At 54.8% G+C, this 22,094-nt stretch overlaps 1 protein-coding gene across 1 annotated transcript; it reads right to left on the bottom strand.

Moving 5' to 3' along the window:
• Positions 1 to 8,740: 8,740 nt before the first annotated feature.
• Positions 8,741 to 11,106, bottom strand: EPOP (elongin BC and polycomb repressive complex 2 associated protein). Its single transcript, XM_032202865.1, has one exon. The coding sequence runs from the start codon at positions 11,020 to 11,022 to the stop codon at positions 8,782 to 8,784; it is 2,241 nt and encodes a 746-aa protein (XP_032058756.1). The 5' UTR covers positions 11,023 to 11,106; the 3' UTR covers positions 8,741 to 8,781.
• Positions 11,107 to 22,094: the final 10,988 nt, after the last annotated feature.

Consider the following 22,094-nt stretch of genomic DNA (forward strand, 5'->3'; position numbering starts at 1 on the left):
CAGAGGAGCTGTGCCCGGACCTGCAGCGGGGTGGTGGAGCAGGATGGGGGCAGGAAACGTCCCCTTCCCCTGGAAAACGCAGCACAAAATGTGGCCCTGCGAGCACCCCAGAGCCCCCCACTGCCTGCCCCCCTCCTGCGGCCCCCACCTTCCCCTTGTCCACTGGGAAAACGCCGCAGCGTCCTTCCCCTTCCACGGCCAGGGGTTTTTGAGAACATTTATAAAGATCTCATTGTTGAAAGGCAAAATGGGATCTCCTTTCCTTTTACCTTCCAGGGCAGCCCTAACCCCTCTCCCCTTGTACAAAAACACACAGGAAAGGGGTTTCTTTTCTGCTTGATTAGATTCAAAGGGATCTTTGTCTGGGGGTAGGTAGGGAAAAGCCCTCCCCCACCTCCCTTTTGACCCTCAAGACTCTGTCTGGTTTTGTTTTAAACCAAGAGAGACAGCGCCGCACCCTTGGGACGTTAGAAATACAGGTCCTGGGGGACAACGTGGGGAGGGGGACTGCTCCACTGCCCTGCTCAGCAGCTCCGGATGGGGCAACCCCGCACCCCCCCAGCTCACCGGTGTTGGAGCTGGCCTCTGATTGCAGAGGGGCTCCCCCAAAAGCCCCCCCAAAGCCTTTCCTCGCCGTTCAGATATTCCAGAAGGCTCCTAAAGGAGCCCAGCCACCAGCAGGGTCAGCCAGCAGCCGCAACACTAGGGCAGCAGCAGGGGGGGGCCCTGCCCCAGGAGCTGCCCTGTCCTCCCCCCCAAAAAAAAAAGAAAAAAAAGATCACGGATCCCCCCAGCAGCACGTTGCTCGTGCACACGTGTGCTCCATGCGAGGGGCTGCGCACACGAGCACCCATCAAGCGTGCGAGCTGCTGCGCCCATCGCTGCGCGCAGAAAGTTGGAAACGCAGCGAAGGCAGCAGCTGCCAGGGAGCAATCCTTCTGCCTGGATTTTTCTCCCATTTAAAACAACAAAAAAAAATCTATTTTGTAAACCGTGTACCTCTTCTTATCTTCACTGGCAATTAATTTCAAGGAGGGGCGTTCAATTTTGACAAGGATTCAAACATTTTAATATTTGAAGAGGGGGGAAAAAGTAGGACATTAATTATTCAGGTATTAGGAGGTATGATGACAGCATAGCCCAAACGATTTTCTGTCACAAACTGCTATTAATGGATTTTTTTTTTTCTCCTCCACGGAAGTGTTTTGCAAAGATTCAGTACCGGCGTCGTTCCTGAAAGAATAAGTGCTGAAATGATCGTTATAGTTGTAGGAGCAGTAGGAATTAATAACGAAAATAGAGGAAATTGGAGCATACAACAGGAGCGAATCTCCACTGTAACTGCATAATTAAAAAAAAGCAAACACAAAATCTTGCAAATTGTGGAAATCTCCCCAAATCACCCCCATTCGGGGTCCCGACCTGCACCCCAGGGTCCCACGTCCTGACCCGCACCCTGCAGGCGGGACTTGGGGGGGGGGGGGGCACATCTTTGGGCAGCCCATTACCAACTGAAAGGGGCTTCTCCCCTGCCCCCCCCCAGGCAGCACAGCTGGTCCTGGCCCAGGGTTCACAGAGTTCACACCGCCGAGATTTTTGGGAGAGATAGGGGAAAGCTGACACCCCGGGGAGCCCCTGCAGCCAGGGCGAGCAGCCAGCCCCCAACCCCACCGCTGCCTTACAGGGGGGGTGGGCAGCCAGGTGACAGCCCCCAGACAGCCCAGGCCCCCCCCGGGATGCTGCTGGACACTGCATTGCCCTGGCCCCCACCCCCTGTCCCCACAGCCCCCCGACAGCACCCAGGACGGCCACCAGCCACCCTTGGAGGGACACCGGTGTCCCCGAGCGGGTCTGGGGGTGCAGGCAGCATTCGAGCACGTGCAGCCCTCTCCCCTGGGGCACCTTCCAGGGCAGGGAGTCCCACCTGGGTAAGCATCAGGAAAAACATGAATTAGCAAGAAAAAATACAAATATGTAAGTAAAGAATGGGGGTTATTTGGAGGATTCAGGGGAAGGAAGCAACCCTGCTCCAAAGCACCCCCGTGGGGGACGCAGGAGGATGCTCACTGGGGTGGGGGGATGGCAGCACCCCACATCCCCCCCCTAACCCCCTCATGATCTCACCGTTCCCCAGGGGCCCGAGCTGCTCCCACGTGCGTCCTCGGAGCCTCCTGCTCCCAAAATGCAGCCGCTGGGCTCGCCTCCCTTCCTCCTCACCGCCGTTTTCTGCTCGTGCAGCATGGGGAGAAACAACACCAAGCCCATGTGCGCGATGCGAGGAGCACACAGAACCAGTCGGAGCTGAGGGTATAAAATTACAAATCCAACAGCAGCATTTTTGTTATTTCCCCGACCCCCTACCCCCCCCCAAGCCACCGCTGATGAGAAATTAAGGATCGGGTTGAAACGAATCCTCGGCTCAGACCTTCACCACGAGCCGAGGGGGGCTCCTCGGCACGTTGCAGCCGCAGAGCGAAACGTGGCCCCCGCCGCCCCGGGCCCCGCACCCTGCTCGGGGAGGATCGATTTCAGAGCACATCCCGACGGGTCGCTCCCTTTTTATGGCACGCCGCTCTCGTGCGGGATCCCGAGTTTCCTACACGACGCCTTCAGTTATTGGGGAGGGGGGTTAACCACTGTAACGAATGGTTAATTACAAGCAGTCGCCCGGGCGGTTGCTGGTATTTCCAGCTGATGAGAAGGCTGCGTGATCCCAGCCTGCAAACTGGGAGGAAAAAGCTGGGGAGGAAGGAACCAGCCTGGCACACGAGGCCCCGCGCGTGGAGGAGCCGGAGCAGGGCATGATGCCGAGGGGCTGTCGGGGTGCAGGGTGCCCACACTGCCCGGCCCTGAAAGGGGGCAGCCCCGTGGGGCCCCCCGAGCCCCCAGCCCGCTCAAACCCCCAGGACCCTGAGCAGGGACCCCCAGCCCCAGCCCCAGAGCTCCTCGTCCCCTTTGGCCACTCTTTTCCCCCCAGCTGGAGGAGCGCACTGCAGCCCCGAGCAGCCAGATCCAGCCCCAGGAGCTCCCTTTCTGACAAAGGGCAGGAGGAATCCTCCCCCGGTTTTGGGGAAGGGGGAGGATGAGCACAGTTTCCCATATGGCCTCATTTAGGGCAATTTCTTTCAATTGCTAAAAGCATAAACTCCACCTATTGAGCCCGTAGATTTATATGGAACAGCTGAAGGATCCCGCGAAGCGCTTTGTGGGCTGGGTGGGGAGGCTCCCACCTTCCAGAAAGGTTTGCAGAGAAATTTTTGTTGGTGTTTTTTTTTTTTTTTCTTTTTCAAAAAGCAAACTCATTTTTTGCATTCTTTTTTTTTTTTTTTTAAGAAGGAGATATTGATAACACGGGAGTTAGAAAGAGCCTCATAACTCACAATAAACCCTTGTCCATTCCCTTCTATTGACTCCATGTAAACACGGTAAATGAAAGGCCTTCGGTGACACTTAATCCCTCACCCCCCCCCAGCTCCCCCCTGCCCCCAGCCCGCCCGGGGAGGGGGGCGCTGCTTTTTTTCTCACAGCTTGCTGCTTTACCGAGCCCCTCCTCTGCTATCTAATTCATCATTAACACCCTGACACTAAACTAAATAAATGCCGTGCCCCCCCCGGTGCCCCCCGGCACCTTGCTCTGTGCCCACGGGTTTTCTCCTGCAGCTTTTGGGCATGGAAGAGCCCCAAACGCGGGGGCTCAGCTCCCCTCAGAGCCCACTCCCCAGCAAGGCCTGTGCTGGTCCCAGCAGATAATTAACGTCGTTGTTAAATTACCTTCTTTAAAAGATAATAATAATAATAGCGGGGTCATTGGCTGTGATTAGGCCACCGCAGTCTCCCCTTTGCATCCTGCCCCGCGTTGCTCCCACGTTCTGTCGGGGCTGGGGGCTCCGGACCTCGCCTTTGGGAATTTTACATTTTTTAATGGGAGTCATTTTGACTTTGCCTCCTTTCCTCCATGCCAGAAGGGGGACGAAGAAAGGCTGCAAATCGGTTTCAAATGCCGAGCGTGTGATTTGCATAACCATTTTCTGGTGTAATCTGGACGTCTGAGATTTTTAAGGGCAGGGAAGGTTTTTACCTGGCCTCCTGCAGAAGCGAAGGCATGAGACGGTTTTGTGGCAATCGAATAATGCACAGTTATTAATCATAACTAATGAGGTCCTGACTGGGGGTGCCATTCGTTTCTCTTTCCATTTCTCTCGGTTTGGAAAGATAATCTGGCAGATTTCTGCCCTGGAGAGAGCCGGATCGCTGCTCCCTGGGCTGGCATCTCTGCCTTCCCAGTCACGTCCCCAAGGTCCTTCCCAAACTGCTGCACAGGTACAAGTCCCTCGTGCTGCTCCTCCTTGTTCTGGTTCTAGTGTTTGGGTCTAAACCTACCACCCCTGCTCTGATGAGCCCTCTCAGTCTGCAGCTGTTTGTCTTTGCCAAAGAATTAAAAATAAATCTCAAGTGCTCCTTCCGAGAGGGGCACGAGCTCCTGAGGCCCTCAAAATAGAAACACACGGACGGGGAACGGTCCCTGCGTCCTCGCGTCTGGCCTACAAATTAGACGGAAGTCGCTAGTGATTTCTGATTAAATGTTTAGGAAAAACCTTCCGTGGGGGCAAAATTTGTCCGGAGGAGCACCGTGCTGCGGAGCCAAGCACACATGCGTGCAGCCACCCACCCACGTGCTGGCACGTTGGGCGGACACACGCACGTCACCGCGCGCAGCCGGTGCCGAGCCCACGCGGGTGCGAGGCCGGGGGCCGGTTCGTGCACGCGGGCGTGCGGAGGCGTGAGCTTCGGCAGGGCGCGTAAATAAACACACGCAGCCAGATGTGCACGGCGACACGGCCGCGGCTATAAATAGAGCAGCGGCACGCGCGCCCTCCGCAAGGCGCCCAACCTCCGTGGGCGCACACACGTGCACGCGCACACACACACACACACATGTGCACCCCGGGTGTGCAAGCACACGGCCCCCCCAGAGCGAGATCTCACCCCCAGCTCCCGCACACGTGGGCACGCGCCGGCCACCCACCCGCCCCCTTGCACGCACACACGCACAAACAGGGCCGAGTGGCAGGCGGTTCTGTAAAAAACGTATTTATTTCTCAGCCTAGATTCCATATTGCACGCAGGAATTAACACTTTCATCGTCATATACTTACAACAACTTCAAATAAATAAAGGTACAGGAAATCTAAACAGAAAACCCAAGACAAGGCTGGAAAAGGCGACAGCTCTCTCCTCCCCGCGGCGGACGTTTTGGACACGTGTTCCAGGCCGGGGCGCAGGGAAAGGCGGTGGCGGCAGCTGGATGTGCCCAGCCTGGGTCGGGGGCTCGCAGCCCCCTGGGGCCTGATGCCAGCGGGGACCCGTGGAAGGGGACCGGCTCCACGCCCCACTCGCAGCAACCCCGCAAAGAAATCAGCCCTGGAGCCGGGGCCCAGAGGAGAAGCACCCATGACATGACATTTTTAAACCCACTGGACGGGGACGGAGGGATGTGAGTTTTTAATCCAGCAACGCAAAGCAAGAGCAAAGGTCCCTGAAACCCCCAGCCCCTAAAAAAAAAAAAACCCTTACAAACCGTGATTACAAAGCACCACACCGTATCCAAGCTGAGATTTTCCTGAGTCTAAAGCTTGCTGCATTTTTAAAAGCAGCACCCTTTATAAAAGTTTTCTTTATTTTTTACAAGAAGATACTTTCCGTTTTCTCCTAACTAGACAAACATTTTTTATGAAACAAAAAGAAAAAAAAAAGAAAGAAAAAAAAAAAAAAAAAAAACAGGTTTTGTTTCTCTTGCACCCGTTTGGAAATAAAGCAATCTCACTAACGTCACTAGAAAGGTGCCTTTATACCCTTTATACCGTCCTGGCAATGCAAGTTGAATTTTTGCTCAAAACCAGAACTCGTTTGTTACACTCAAAGCGTCCCCTTCTCCTGGCTCATTGTTTTGTACAGAGGTATTGCTTCTTCCAACAAACTACTGCTCGGGCTTCTCATTTTTGAAGTCCAAACCAGGCTATTTCAGGTAACAATTTGGGTTTTCCTTTTTTTTGTTTGTTTCCTTTTTTTTTTTTTTTTTTTCAGTTTACTTTCGATGCATTGCCACTCCCCTCTCCAGCCTCTTACTGGGGGATTGCTGGGAAGATTATTTTTATGGATCGCTCAATTTCTTTGAAACATTTAGAAACAAATGGGGGGAATTATTATTGTTAATTTCTGCTGTGAACCAGATGTTTCTGCTGCTTGAGGAGCCATTCAAGGTGTGTTTGTGTGGAAAGTTTTGAGGTAATCTTTGTATTGTATTCACAGCCCTGCTACAACCCCCTTGCATTATATACAGATGTACACAGCTACACACGCTCGTACTTACGTGTGCGAGCAGAGAAATGTGTACGTGCACAGTGCACGCACAGGCCGTGTGTTACCAGCCGGGCTCCCACGCACCCCCGTGTACAAATGCACACATCCACGGAGAGAAATGTCCGTGGGCCTGCGTCCGGGGTGGTGGCTGCTGCCGCTGCCCCGCGCGGCTTGAGGTGATTTCATCCCGCAGAGAAATTCCTGAGTTCTTTGCGCGCCCCTGCCCGCGGCAGCCGGAGCTGCGGATTCCGGTTGCGGCTGCGTTTTGCTTTTTGCTTTTCGCGTTTTGCATTTTGCTTTTTGCTTTTCGCTTTTTGCATTTGGTTTTCGAATTTTGCTTTTTGCTTTTCGCTTTTTGCCTTTTATTTTTTGCTTTTCGTTTTTTTGCATTTTTTTTTTTTTTTGCTTTTTTTTTTTTTTTCTTTTTAACTTAGCTTTTCGCTCGGTAATTCCTGCGCGCTCGCCGGCGGCACGGAGAGCTGGGGCCGGGGCTTTGCAGCCCGCAGCCCCGCGCCGCCTTTGTGCGGCTCCTCCCGCGGGCACGGCCCCGCACGGCCCCGCACCGCCGCCCCGGCCCCGCGTTCCTTTCGTTTCTCCCGGCACACGCGGTGCTAGCGCGGGCCGGGCGGGAGGGCGACGGGCTCGGCTCGGCTCGGCCCGGCTCGGCTCGGCCCTGACGCACCCCGAAAGCTCTAGGGGACACCGGGGACCCCCCCATGGCTGCGGCCGAAGCCTGCCCGGCCCCGGGACGCGACGATTTCGGCCCCGCCGCTGCTCCGGGCGGCGGGCTGAAGTCAACAAAAACCTCAGTTAACCAAAAACCCGCTGCAAACCCAAGTCAAACAAACACCGCTTTTAGCAACAATTCACCAGCTCCAAGAAAAACATCGCTTAATAGATACAAAATACGTTTGACCTTAAAAATGCCATTTTTTTTACCCGCTGGTGGAATTAAACCAAAAAAATCAAAATCAGCCGTGGCAGACAGGAATATTTTCTTTGAATCCTGCGATGATTTCCCTTCCCCTTCCCTCTCCCTTCCCTTTCCGTGGGACGAGGAGGCCGCCGCGGAGGGCCGGGGGATTGCTCCCAGCGGGAGGGGGGCAGCGGGGGGGTAACGGCGGCCCCGGGCCGGGCCGAAACGCGCTGCGGGATCCCGGCCGCGCCCGCCCGGCCGCGGGCTGCGAACATTTTCCGTTGAAAAGAAGGGGGAAAACCCACCCCCGCTCCCCCGAGCCGCAGCAGCTTTGGTTTGCCTAACGTCTCCGGAACGAGCAGGCTTCAGAGGGCCCGGCGGGCTTTGATGCCAAAGCGGGGTGGAAATCACATCAGAAATAGTCAAAAGAGCCAGTTACAAAGACAGTGGTTTGCAAGAAAAGTTAAACTGGGATATGATTTCCTCTGCAGAGAGGAGAGACATTCCCCCCACATTCTTCCCCGCATTCCACTTCGGAGCTCGGGAGAGATCAAATTGTCCATCTGTACTCTATTGCTAATGCTCCTGGATCCTATTTCTTGTGCCCGTAAAGCTTTTACAGGCCTGCTACCTTTAGGCTAGCGCAGTTAGGGTTATTATCCAGCAAACAACCCACTTTTTTTTTTTTTTTTTTAATATACATGCAGCAGTTTCAGATAACTTCCTCTCAAAGCCTCCTGTTTTCTTTTAGCAAACAGAATTTCCTGGTCTTTTTAAAGTTTGTGTTTTCTTCCTGTCTCTTAAGTAGACAGAAAACATTACATTGCTATTAATATAGTTATTTGCAATAGCTGCTCCCAATTTCGCCGGGATTGACTCGGGCCGAAAAGGAGTGTTTATGCTGCATGACATCATTATTTCTCTCTGCGTGTGATTATTATTACTTTAATCCACTGCATTTATGGAGGCAAAGGGAGAAATCGGCTCTATTCTTTCCTCGTTTCAGCGGTTTTTGGCTTCCGGGGGTGGGGAGCGGAGCGCGGCCAGGGCGGGGAAGGGGCGACGCTGCCGGCCGGGGCGAGCTCGGCCCGGGGGGACCCCCCCCGCGCCCCCACCTGGCGCCGCGCCCCCGCCCCAAGCTCGGCGCTGGGACAAAAGCGGAGAGCCCGGGGGCGAGGGGTCGGCGCCCCTCGGTCCGAGTGCTCCTTCCAGCATCGTGAAACCGGCGCACGGGGGGGGAACCGAAACCTCAGCCCCGGCCCGAGCGGGGAGCCCCCGCCCGGCCCCCGCACCCGTTCACGGCCCCGCACCCGCCGCGGGCCCCCTTCGCCGGCAGAGCCCGGCCCGGCCGCCCCCGGGGCTCAGCATCTCGGGGCGGCCCCGCGACCCCCACCCGGCCCCGCGCCCCCCGCCCGGCCCCGGCCCCGGCCCCGGCCCCGGCCCCCGCCCGCCCTGCGGCTCGCATCTGTTGCGTGTAAACCTTTCCTCCGGGCCGTCCGCGGTCCTTAGAGATCCTCCAAGCTATAGCCCCGGAATTTGAGGCTGGGGGGCACCGGGATGGCGTTGCCCCCCAGGTGCCAGCTCCACAGCGGGTGAGTTTTGGAGAGGGCCCAGGAGTTTTTGACCCCCAGGGAGGAGGCAGGACACAGGTCCCCATCTTCCCCCACGACCAGGGAGGGAATACAGGGGAAGTTGCCCATGAGGCTGAAGGAATTCCGAGGCGGGGTTGGCCCGGCGCTGCCGAGGCGTTTGCAATGAGTGTTTCCCTTTTTGGCATTCCTCCTTTGAGTCTTTTGTGGCCTCCCTTTAGAGGAGCTCTGTTGCCTTTCTGCCTCAGCGCCTCTGGCAAGGCGTCTGCGCTTGGCATTCCTTTCCGAGCCATTGCCTTTCAAAGCTTTGTTTGACAAGGTGCTGGGGCTCTCTGCTCTTTTGGAGCCGGGGGATTTGAGCTCTGCAGCTTTGCAGGGCTCCGTCCTCCCTCCGTGGCGCAAACTTTTCCCGTCCACGTTGAACCCCTTGGCGTAACACCACAGCTTGGACTGCCGGATGAGCCTGTCAAAGTGCTCCCGCCGGGGCTCCCCCGCTTCCCCGGGGGGCGCCGGGCCGAGGCTCCCCGCCAGCTCCGGGGCCGGGGGCTGCGGGGCCGAGCCCGGGGCCGGCTCTTGGGAAGCCGCTCGGCCGGCTAAAGCTTCGCTCTGCCTCTCTGCTTGGTCACTGGGGCCTAACGAGGCTCTATTGTTCGAGGCATCTTTGTGCAAATCCTTCCCTTTGGCGCAGGGCTCTGCGTCCCCAAAGCCGCCCTCCTTTTGTTGCGGGTCCCCCCCAGGGGTGCTGCTCGGGGAGGGAGGGGGAGAGGAGGAGGAGGAAGAGGAGGAGGAGGAGGAAGAGGAGGAGGAAGAGGAGGAGGAGGAAGGGGAGGCCTCCTGCTTTGCGTACAGCTCCGGCTGCGGCTGGGCCCCCGAGCCCAGGGCTGGAGCCGGGCTCAAACTTTCCGAAGTTGATGCTCGCAAAGTCCTGGCCCAGAGCTGCTGCGAGAGGAAGAGGAGGTCGGGGTCGGGGCGCAGCGCCTTGCCCGCGCCCGGGGGGGGCTCCGCGGGGCGCTCGTCGCCGAGGGGCTCCCGGGGGGGCTGCGGCTGGAAGCGGGGCAGAGCCGCCTGCCTGTACCGGGTGCTCTGCACCGAGTCCCCGCTGCACAGCGAGCTGCTCTCCGACTCCGAGGAGCTGCCCTCCTCGCTGCTGCACGACGTGTCCCCTTCCTCCTCCTCCTCCTCCTCCTCTTCCTCCTCCTCCTCCTCCTCCGACGAGTCGCTGGAGGTGGCGGGGCTGGACCCGCCGAAGTCCAGGCTGGAGTCCGAGTCGCTGGAGTAGCCGGCGGAGGTGCCCTGCCGCTTGGAGCCGGGGAAGGCGGACGAGCGGCCTTTCCTGGCGCCCCCGGGACCCTTCTCGGCCGGGAAGAGCCCCTTGGCGCAGCAGGGGCCCCGCTTGCGCCGGCCCGGCTCGGCGAGCGCCGCGGGGTGCGCGGCGGGGTGCGCGGCCGCGGGGTGCAGCAGCGCCAGGTCGCGGGGGTAGGCGCCCAGCACGCCGCCGAAGAGCCCGCCGCGCTCCGGGAGCCCGCAGCCCCGGCGGCCCCGGGGGGCCCTCTCGAGGCCGGGGAAGGGCCGGTGGTGGAACGGCTGCGGCAGCAGCGCCGCCGGCGCCGAGCGCGCTTTGGCCAAGGCCGGGGGCAGCTTGGGGCGCCCGGGGGCCGGGGGCGCGCAGCAGGCGCCGGCTCGGCAGGGCGGCAGCAGCTGGGGCCGGGGGCAGGCGAAGAGCTCCCCGGGGTCCGGCAGCAGCAGCTGCTCCCTCCGCTTGCTCTTCCTTTTCCTCTTCCTCCTCCTGGGGCTGAGGCTCTTGCAGGAGGTGCAGAGAGCCTCCAGGTCCGCCTTGGATATGAGCGAGCATTTCACCGCGCGGGTGGGCACCGAGTGGATGGCTTTGAGGGTCCGGAGCTCCTTGAGATCGCAGCGTCGGCTCTTGATCTTTAAGGTTTCCATCTTCTTGCTGATGGTGGTCCTGGGGATATCCTTAAACAGGTCGCTGAGGACCTGGGCCAAGGCAAACATCTGGGTGCCATTGATCTGTAAGTATCCCAAGTTTATCCCTTCGATTTCTTGATAGCCGGCATGAAAATCCCCCGGCCTGGCTTCCCCATTGTAATCCATGGTGGCTGGAACAATTCCGAAGGTCCCTTCGCAGGTCAGGAACATTTTGCAAGGAGCGTTTACTTTGTCTCTTTCAAAGGGGGCATTGAAAATAAGGACATATTTGTTTCCACTCCCTGATCACACATCCCTACCCCTCCGGAGAGGTGGGGGAGGGGGGAGGGGATGAAAAAAAAAAAAAAAAAAGAAAAAAAAGCCAAAGCAGCCGATCACCCCTTCAAACGCTCCGGTCAATGGCTCGCAACATCTTCCAAACACCCCGTTCCTCCCGGGCTGGGGCTCGACTCCTCGTCTTCCCCCTCCCCGGCAAAAAAAAAAAAAAAAAAAAAAAAAAGGAAAAAAGGAAAAAAAAAAAAAAAAAAAAGAAGTCAAACATCTCGCATCCTCCGGGCTCCCCCCAAGCCAGGTCCCACCCCGCGGCCGCGCACCCCACCTTCCCCTCCGAAAATAACCCCCGGGGGGCGACTGGGGGGGGAAGAGGTGAGGGGGGGGGGGGGAGCAACAAGCGCAGCCCCCCCCGCTCCGTTGCGCGAAGCCCCTGAGATGCTTGAGCAAACAAAGCTACCGGCGCGGGGGGGGCGGCAGAAGCGGCAGCGGCGGGGCCGCGGCGAGGCGGGGGAGCCCCGGGGCTCCGTGGCGCTCCCACCTTGGCCGGGCTCCGCTCCCGCGGCCCCGCCGCCGCGGCCGCTTCATCCTGGGAACACCCCGCGGAGCCGGGCCCGCGGCCCGCGCGCTGATTGGGCAGCGGCGCGCCGTGACGTCACGGCCCCCCAACATTTCACACGCACACCCCCGCGCAGCGCAAGCCCCGCGCAAGCCCCGCGCAAGCCCCGACACCGCGCGAACCCCGCGCAAGCCCCGCGCCGCGCAGCCCCGCACCGCGCCGCGCCCCCCCCCTCCCATCCAGCCCAGGGCAGTCCCACACAATAGCCACCGGGGTTTTCTTTTAAGAAAAAAAAAATTAAAATGGGGAAAAAAAAAAAAATCACACACACACACACACAAAACGCTGCGTTTTCGAGGTAGTTTCAGGCTCAGCTCGCCCGGAGCCTCTGCTTTGTTCGGGCTGGGGCATTCCGGCTCGGCTGCGGGGAGGTTGCTGCGCTTTCCAAAAATCTCCCCGAATTCCTCTGGGATGGGTGTGTGTGCGTGCACGTATATATTTAATAAACCGTGAAAGGTTTTACTCTGAGCGAGTTGTTCAAAACGATTGACTCTGCAACAATTCATCGTGCAACCCGGAGTGGAATGCTTATTAATTGCCAATTACTGTATTTATGATCTGGAATGAGCACGGACTGGAGCTTAGAATCAACAATAACATCGGCAACAGTGCAAATAAAAGCAATGCAAAGATACTCGTATTCCTTTTTACTCACACGCTTGCCTTATTCACTTTTCATCTTTTCTTCCAAACGTTCTCTTAAAAAAGAAAACAAAAAATGAAAGAAAAAAGAAATAAAACGAAAAAGGAAAAAAAAGAGAGGGATAAAAAAAAGGAAATTCATTTGCATGCCTTTGTGTGCTGCTTAACTTTATTTCAAACTTCCCAAGACTTCTTCGGCATTTGGTAGCTCGCTCCTGCCTTACAAACCAGACGCCGTTTTCCCAAAAGGAGGATTGCAGATTTCTGTCTCCAAGGGAGGGGGAAAAAAAACCACCCTCACCCAGCCCGGAGCTCCATTGTCCCGTCCCTTCTATTTCTTTATAAACCTGGAGCTACTTGAGCGAAGGGCGTGCAGCCGCGGAGGCTGGACCGAGTGATTTTAACTCTCTGCTCAGGAGGCTAATTTTGGGGAAACAGTTACCTCGGAAACCTTTTTGGGGGAAGGGAGGCTGCAGCTCTGCAGCGCATGCTGTTCCCTTTTAAGCTTCGTCTGTCTCCCACATGAAAAGTTGCTTTTAGTCTTCCTCTGCTTTTTTGTGGTTCAAATGGCAAAATCTGAGTAATTTGATAATAATAATTTGTTAAACTATATGTACAATCAACCACAAATGATCCCGATTTAGAAACAATCCCATAGGAGGAGGAGGAGGAAGCACATTCCTGAGTACGTGTGTAAAAAAAATTAAAATAACTCCAACATTGCCTTTAATTTGGGAGCGGAGATCACCTGATTTGCATTTACCTTCTCGCCGATAGACGAGAGGCAAGCCTCACGCACAGGCGAGCCGATGCCGTATCGATCCTGCTGCAGAAGAAATCAATGGCAGGATTTTTCCCCTTCCTAGCACACATGTGCGCACACACCCCGCAAACTCGTGGCCTTGCTGAGAAAAGAAAATGCCACATTCTCCAGATCTGGCTGCGTTAAACCAGCACATTTCACCCTCGTTTTCCACAGGCAGAGAGTTTCCTGTGAGTAAAGGTCTGCCGTCCAACACAAACACGAAATTCCTCTTTGTTTGGGCAGAGGGGAGGGGGGAGAGTTTGCATCGCGCTGGACGGAACGTGGCCGGTCCGGGGATCCTGCAGCTGGCTGCTGCAGAGGGGCTGCTGTCGGCGCAGCTCGCCGCGAGGGACCACGAGAAGTCCTGCTCTCAGCCAGACTGGAGTTTCCCTTTGCAAATAAGAAGGGAGATCCTGGGTATTTTTGTTTCCACAGAAAGCCAGAGCCATTTTACCTATAGGCTGAGCACTGCTCCGTGCCAGACTGGAGGAGGGGAGCGTGGGGTGGAGGGAAGGAGCTGGCATGTAATATCCCTGTCCGATGCGGCTGATGCAGCCGCGGGGTTTATGAGGGGCTCTTGTAAAGAAAATACAAGTTCGAGCAGCGCAATAAACTGCTTCTGACCGCTCGTAGGGCTTTAGAGAGGACACAGAGACCCCTGATCGCAAGCCAGGAGGAAACAGGGCTCACAAGCCACGCACAGGCAAATGTATGGATACGTCATTTCCCATTAAATCTCCGTCAATAGAAACCCAGATTGACAATATTTTGGCTATGAATAAAGTTCGGGATGGAATACGTGTGCGTGTGCGCGTGCTGATGTCTCTATACAGACACAGACAGCTTGACGTGGGACACGCAGACCCTGCAAACCCACCCATCTGCAGCAGTGGGCTGGGTGCTCGCAGCAGGGCCGTGGTTTGGAGGCGCACGGGTTTCAGTGGCACCGTAACAGCTCCGTGTTACCCCGTAAGCGTCCCTTGCTGCCCCAGCCCCAGGTCACTTACTGTATGCATAACGAGCCCATTGGCCCTTGCCTTATCACCTTTGCTGCTGCTTTATGATTTTGTAGACGAGCTGGAGCTGTTAGGGGTGTGACAGCTTTTACACGTACCTATGTGCATCGCTGCGGTCGGGGCAGGCCTGCTGTGGAAGAGGACACAGGAGGAGCTGCAGGTCTTGGGGTGGGCAGGGGGGGCTCAGCCCAAGGCAGAGGACAACCACCCGGGGGTCACTGTGGTGATGCCACCCGTGAGGCCCTGGCACGTTTCTGCCTTATACCTGTCGGTTGGCTGGCAGTTTCTGCAGGAAGCAATCAAAGTTACCAAGTTGTTGGGATATTCCCATTTCCCAGGGTCCTGGCAGCACAGGGTGTGCAGCAGCACCCCCCCACCTCCCAGCCTTTTCCCTTTCCCTTTGCAGAGGGGTGTTTTAGCTGGGTACGTGGGCAATTCGGAGCAAAATAAAAGGAGGGGGAGCCTCTTGGGCTACCTTACTGCTGGGGGGGCAGCTTGGTTGGAAAGCAGACCCCCAAGCAATGCCCCAAGCAGGTCTAGCTGTGGACGAGGTGTGGTTTTGCTTGGCATTGGAGTTCACATGTGAGGACAGGGTACGTGTGGCTGCAGGCAAGGAGGAGACTTCCCTCGCCAGCAGTGCTGAGGCTCTCAGGTTGTAGGAGGCAAGGAGGCTGCAAACACCTCCCTCAGCCAGGGCGAGCAGCAGGGGCCCGCAGCTGGCAGCTTCCTCAGCACCTCGCTTGCTGTTTGACCTGCAGTGAGGGTGCCGGTGGGAATCAAAGGCTGGGGCAGGAAAAGAAAAAAACAAAAACCCCCAAGAAAACTCCAGATAGGCTTGGGCTGACCCTAGGAGGAAGCATTTTGGGGCTGGGCTCCCGGTATGTCAGGTCTCTCAGCACGGGCCAGGCTGTGGCAGCAAACGGCCCATTTGGGTCTGCTCACACTGCCCAGAGCTCACCTGTAGGTTTCCCAAGTTCACCAGCCTTCGTGGAGAGCCCATTGAGCAAGCAAGGGGGGAGATGTGTGTGAAGGGCAGGTGGAAAAGGAAAGGGACAGAGCTGGGGGGAGCTGGGGTGAGGGCAGGGGAAAGCACAGGGAGCTTCACGGAGCAGGCAGCACTTAGTAAGGAGCTATGTCCGATTTACCACAGAAAAGGTGATTAGTATTGGTCCCATTTAATTATGTCAATTGCACAGAATCATTTTATTATCTTTTTTTTTTTTTTTTTTTTTTTTCTGGTGGGAAACAAATTCCAGAAAATGTGGTGGCAAAAATGGTGCCAAGATCGCTCCACGCAGAGGTCCCTACAGCAAGGGGACAGCCTGAGCGTGCCCCTGTGCAGAGCAGGCACCCCTCAGAAAGCACCCACACAGCTGGTCCCATCCTGAAACCCTCACGGCGAGGCTGCATCTCCCTGCTGGAGGGCAGCAAGGGCCTCGTGCTCCCAGCAGGACACTACACACCTCTGAGGGGATCATGGAGAAAGCCTTTGGCTCGGGTACGAAGGGGGTTGCAAGGAAAATATTGCAATTTTTATTTTTATTTTTTTTTAATACATGTATTTCGAATGGCTTTAGAAGACCCAGAGGCGGCCCACCGCGTCTGCAGGGAGCTGAAAGCAGCCTCAGCACCAGGCACTGCCTAAGACCCGTAATATTTTGATCAGAGGCAGTTACTCCTGACAGGCACTTAAACTGTCCGGGATGAAAATATTTCTACAAATCACTTGGTGCACTGGCTTTTTAAACGTCTCTGTAACATTTTACAGGCTACAGGAGGGAGCCAGAAAAGCAGATCCAAACGCCACCAGCCCAGCCCGGCCTGCAGGACAGATGGACGGACAGACAGACAGCCAGGCCCGAGTGAAAACGTTGCCTTCACTTGGGGCCGTGGTGGCTCTGTGACTGCCTCCCTTCCCCAGAACCCAGCTCCGTGCTGCCAGCAGCCAGGGGTTGCTAAAATGCTCTCAGATGCACTCAAGGGCAGAGATATTCCCTCGCGTTCCCATGGGACAGAGTTATTTTTCAGGATTTCTGTCCTTAGAAAGTTTCCTCTCCTTGGGCAGTTCGTGATTCGTATTGAACCCCGCCACCAAAAAACGTTTCTCGGCTCTTCATCTAAACCTCAAGCTCATTGCATCATCATTTACTAGTATTTTAATGAATCCTGCTGTTAATAAAAGAATATGTGAATTTAGCCATTTATTTATTTTCATGCTTATAATAGGCTTCAGGAAAACCAGTGGCTGGAGAGAAGGGCAGAGCATAAACCTTCGCAGAGCTCTGTATTTGTATGCAACCAGTTCGTATAATTTGCAGCGAATTTGTGCTATGATGCACGGGGCATTATTAGTAGATGTTTGGTTCTTTGGGGATTTTTCCTTTAGGTACTACCCCATGCAAACAAAAGCAGTATTTAGTGACAATTTATAAAGATGCAAATCCCGCTTCGCTCTCTTTTGTTTCAACATACAAAGACAGAAAAGTGTGCTTATTTTGAAAGTAGGCTCAGCTAGCTCTGTTGCAGGCTAGGGCTGTGTGCTGCTGTTGTTCCCTTTTCCTCTAAACAACATGTTTTTAGAAGGAAAAAAAAAAATGAAGAAAAAAAAAAATAAAAAGTACAAACTGATGAAAACTGGGGGATTTAAACCACCGGAGGGGCCTACGGAGAGAAATAAATTGCGTCAGACCAAATGGTGCCACTGCAACGACATTTAAAACATTTAGAGAATTGCTCGGAGTAAAACCCACAGATTTACGTGCAAAGCGGGCAGGTCCCAGGAAGCCGCCCCGTGCCCGCAGAGGATGTGGGGCCACAGCAGAGTCGGGGCTGGAGGGGAGAAGGAACGAGTCGGTGGCTTTTTGGCGGCCGAGCCGTGTTTTCTCCCTGCGCTGCAGGGTTTTACTGGTGTGGGAGGAGGGTCCCAGCTCGGGGAATTAAAAATGCACCCATCTTTCCCCTTACTTTCACCATCCCAAGGGCACTCTTTCAGACTTTGTGCTTTACTTCTATCTTTCTTAATAAACTGTCTTTCAGCATCCTCTAACAAAGAAACCACATTTTCTCGAGAGCAGCTGAAGGAAATTATACAGTAATAAACACTGCCGCTTGAAAAAAAAATATGTTTGTTTGTTTTCCTAAGCAAATACAACTGAGCAGTTCCAAGAGGGTTCCTTCTCCTGCAGAAATCCCCGCCGAGAGGCGTGCAGGAGGGTGCTGGTGAGCTCGGCAGCTGCTGGGGGTGCGCCGGGAGGCTGGAGGGGGACAACCTCCATTTTCCTGCTGCCTCTCACAAGCTATTTTTTTCCCGACGATTTCAAAGATGATTTTTGTGACAGCTGAGTGTGCGCCTTGCGAAGACAAAACAAGGCAAGAGCAACAACAAACACCACCAAAAACCAAGCAGACTTCTAAGAGAGAGGGACAGCGAGTTTGTAGATCGAAGATTTCATGCCTCGATCTTAAAGCCAGCAGAGAATTTGCATTATTCTTCCGTCGCCTTTTGATGTTTCCCATATTACATTGTGATTTAGTCGTTTCTGCCCTTCTTGTTTAATCCAGTCTCTTGTCTCATTTCACATGGAACAATTATTAATAAAAAAAATAAAAAAAAGCAGATTGTTAAATAATAAACCCCGTACATTTTCTCTGTAGCAAATTTCAAGCAAAGGAATCTTAATTCTTGCTTTGCTTCTGTGTTTTTTTCCCCTTAAATCCAACCTGGATAAACCAGGAAAAGTCTCATTATGTCTAACCTACTGATTTACTACTAACGCATGATTGTGTTCACTAGTTCAGGTTAGAATTAAAAGAATGCTGGAAAATATTTTTGTTGCTAAGATAAGCTTAAACCAAAACTATTCCTCACCGTTCAATGCGTGCTGGTATCAGTAGAAATTAGAGGCAATGCAAGGCAAGAAACCCACGATCTTTCAGTCCTTTTATAAAACAGAGAATGGTCTTAGATATTGCCTTTTCTCTCAAAGAGCATTTTATATTCTTTGGAAAAAAAAAAATTATCAATTCTTATTTAAATTGCACAGCAAACTCATACCTACAACACTTCTTCCTAAGCCTTTAAACGTTATATATTAAAGCAATTATGATTTAAGATTCCTCCGTGAAAGACAAATAGTCTTGGAGCATTTTTAAACTGTCTAAAGTTTCATGTTGTCAAACTTTAAAAGGAAAAACTTTTTTTTTTACCTTTTACAAAGTATTTCTCCTGCCTGTTATTGATTGACAAGTTTATTATTATTATGAATGGATTCTCCCATTTCCCAGTCCTCTTCAAGGCCTGATGTGGATTGAGAGCCTGACCAGTTGCTTATTGACCCATGATGGCTATACAATGACCCTGCTGCCCCCAGCGTGACCCTGGGACCCCCGAAGGACCCAGCCCAACAGAACAGGGCTCAGATATGCAAAGTTGGAGCTTTATGGGGCTTGGGGAGGGGAGGCGTGATTGCAAGTGGGCGAGGGTTTCATTAACAAAAATGTGTTTATTGTAAATAAAAAGGCAAAGGGGTGTTTAAAGGAACATGTCCTGGAGGATTGCAGCTATCTTCTGTACGGGAAATGCTGGAAGTGCCGGAGCCCTCTTTGCAGCACCATGTGCCTAATTGGCGACAATAAAAAGGGAACGGCTGACACTCGCCCTGCTCAGTTTCCCCGCTGCCTGGGTGATACTCGGTAAGTGTTGTTCGGTTTCAGAAAGTTACCGAGTTTGCTCAGGTTTGAAATCACAACCTCCTTTAAGGACACAAACAGAAAATCAGTGAAAATGCCCAGTTGCACCCCAGTTCTTTCCCCTTCTCTCTCTCCGTGCATCCATGTGTGCGGGTGTCTGCGTACGGCTGAACTGGGAAGCTGTAGCCTCGTTTCGTGCCGAGGTCTGGTCACCGTACAATGAGAGGAAGCGAGGCCTTTAAAATGTAATCAGCGGGGATGAATGAAATAAAAAAGGTTAGAGTGGACATCAGCATTAATATTCACCCTTTGTCTTTTCACGCACTACGTGAGGAAATGAAGGGGAAAGGCATCTCCTCCTACCCTTGAAAAACTGCTTCTCTGGCTCGTTACTGTACACGTTCTTGTGCATGAGCTAATAATCATTTGTGAGAGGTGGTATGCAGCCCAGGGAGCATATGTTTTGTGAAACAGCATTTCGCTCCATTTCAGAAAGCAGGGGATCTGCTCTCCTCCCTCGCTCCTTCATTTAATGGAGATACAGTTGTTTAAATAATTTCCCTCTTCCCAAAACAAATGCAGGAGAATGAGAGCTCATTTTTTATCCTAATTGATGGATCACTGAAGACAAGCCTTTGAAGAAAACGGCTGTCAACAGTGGGAGATACCCGGAGCATCTGGGTTAGATAGGTATAAAGCAAAGAGCAACCTGCATTCTTTGCGAGGCTGGATGCTCTCGGATTATAAACTACTGCGATTGCTTTTGATTTCACCATAAAAACAACAGCAGCAGCAGCAAGTTGTTCTGACACTCTCAAAACATCTGGATTGTAAAGTTTGCTGGTTTCTGGCAACAGCAACAATAATAATAAAATCTCTCGCCGTATGGGCAGATCCCCAGGGTTTCGGCTCGACCCGGTCGAGATGTTTGTTCTGCTGTACGTGTGTGTGTGCACATCCCAAATGTTGCAAAGTGATGGGTGCAGGGGATAAGCACACCAGCCCTACATCTCCAGAGATAAAACTTCGACCAATTTCTAATCACGTAAAGCAGGTAATAGGAGATAGGGGGATGGGCAGAGCGCGTGTGTTGAAATATTTTGATGAATTTTGATGCAAATCTGGGGCTATGGAGAGGCTGGCACAAACCTGGCACACAGGAGGACGGAGTCACGTCCAACCGTGTGTTCTCACACGTCCTGGCTACACGGCTGCGCTCGGGTCTGTGCTGGCACAGACACACAGACGTGGACAGAGGTGTGGGGTGAAACGCTGACCCCCAGGTGCCCCCAGCCTCCTCAGGCGTTACCGAAATGTCCTCAACCTGCTCCATGCCCAGCACGACCTGGGGAGGAGCTGCTAGACCTGCTACCGAGCTGGGTCAAACCCTGGGATTTGTGATGGAAAAAGTTATTGAAAGGCTGCGAGTTGTTCTCAGGCGCGTTCTGCAAATTGCTCGTGTGCTCGGTGTGTGCGGGGGGGGGGATGGTGGTGGTTGGGGGCTCTGTTTGTCCTTATTTCATTTTATGGCTATTTTTTAACACCACTCTACCTCCAGCTGCCAAATGGCTTCGGGTTTTGGGGACGTTTGGAGGCGGAGGAAGGCTCCGAGCTGGCAGCAGCAGCCCAGGAGCCCCTCGCCTTCCCCCGAGCGGCCACCCTCGAGCCCCGCTCCCTGCGCACCGCCAGGCGGGGGGGCCCCTTCCCCTCCTCACCTCTTGGGGGGCGCCGGGGAGGGGGCTGCTGGCCCCCAGCAGAGCCGGGAAGAAGGCGAAAGCTCCGTCGCCCCTCGCACAGCCCCGCTCCCGGAGCGAGCGGGTGCCGGCTCCAGGAGGGGGGGGGCGGCGGTGGTCGAGGGGCTGAGCCTCGGGGGGGGCCAAGGGGGCTGCTGCAGCCCGGGTGTGCTTCGAGGGGGCTCTGCCCACCCGGCCCCGCCGCTTCAATCGTCGTCCCGAGGAGGGAACGGAGCCCCCAGGGGGCTGGAACGGAGCCGTCGGGGGGCGAACGGAGCCCCCTGGGGGGGAATGGAGCCCCCAGCCCTGGCCACCGCCCCCCCGGGCAGCCGGGCCGGGGGGGAAACGCGAGCTGCTGGCGCCCCCCGGAGGCCTCCCGCCGCGGGTTGGCCGCAGGGCACGCGTTTGGGGGAAAAAAGGGTCTTTTTAGGCTCGTCCAGCAGAGGTCCCCGGCCGCCTTCCCACGAGCCCGGCCCTGGCCTGCCCGGTGCTGGCGGCCCCGTGGGGAGCGGGACGGGGTGGGGGGCGCGGCCGGTCCGTGCGGGGCCGCTCCGGGGCGCTGCCGCCCCCCCGGGCACTGCGGGTACCGGCAGGGGGCTAAATCCGGCACACGGGCTGAGGGAAATGAACGGCAGGATGAATTAGAGCCGGGCTGAGTTAGAGCAGGGTTGGCACCGGTGGGATTCCGCGGCACGGCCCCAAAGGCAGCCACCTACAGCCCTGTGCCAAAGCACCCCGGGGTGGCCCTGCCCTCGGGTTTTGGCCCAGATGTTTGGCACGTGCAGAAAACGCTCCGTCCGATCCTCCCAAATTGAATGGAAGAATAGCCGAGCATCGAGATCGACAGGTCTCAATCGGACTAAACAGATTTGTTCCAAATATTACTCATGAATTAGTCTGATTACTCATCAAACAGCAGCCTAATTCTGATCCCCCAGCTCTCGTTGCGGAGCATCACCCAGAGGCAGTGCGGGTGCCTTTACACAGTGTTTTGGTGGTAAGCCTCAGATGTCAGATGTCAGAATTTGGCTGGCTTTTATTTTCCAGGGAACAAGTGGTGACTCACCAGTGACTAAGTAACATGTTACAGCCTCAAAATTTCTGATGAGTAACAGGGTGTGTAAGATCTGACCCGATCTGTAACAGTCACTACACAGACACACGACTAAAAGGCTGATATTAACAGCAGCCCAGATTGGCACCGTCCATGATAAATTACCAAAATTACCAGTAAAGGAAACGGTTGCTTCCTCTGACAAATAATTAGGACATTTATAGTAAACAGGCATCTCAGAACAGTCCATGCAAATCTCCCAAGTCCAGTGACGAAGGTCTAAAGGCTTGGTTATGTTTTCTTTCCCATCCTTGCATCTCTTACTAAAAACCAGAGCTTCTCACTGTTGTACAGATGTGTGAAGTGCTGCCCGCAGCCGCCCAGCCCCACATCGGGCACCAACCGCCTCTGTCCCAGGCGGCCCTGTGGGGTTTTCAGGGGCTGGCCCGAAGGG

Source organism: Aythya fuligula, chromosome 24 (genome assembly GCF_009819795.1).
Source record: "Aythya fuligula isolate bAytFul2 chromosome 24, bAytFul2.pri, whole genome shotgun sequence".
NCBI classification, from domain to species: domain Eukaryota; kingdom Metazoa; phylum Chordata; class Aves; order Anseriformes; family Anatidae; genus Aythya; species Aythya fuligula.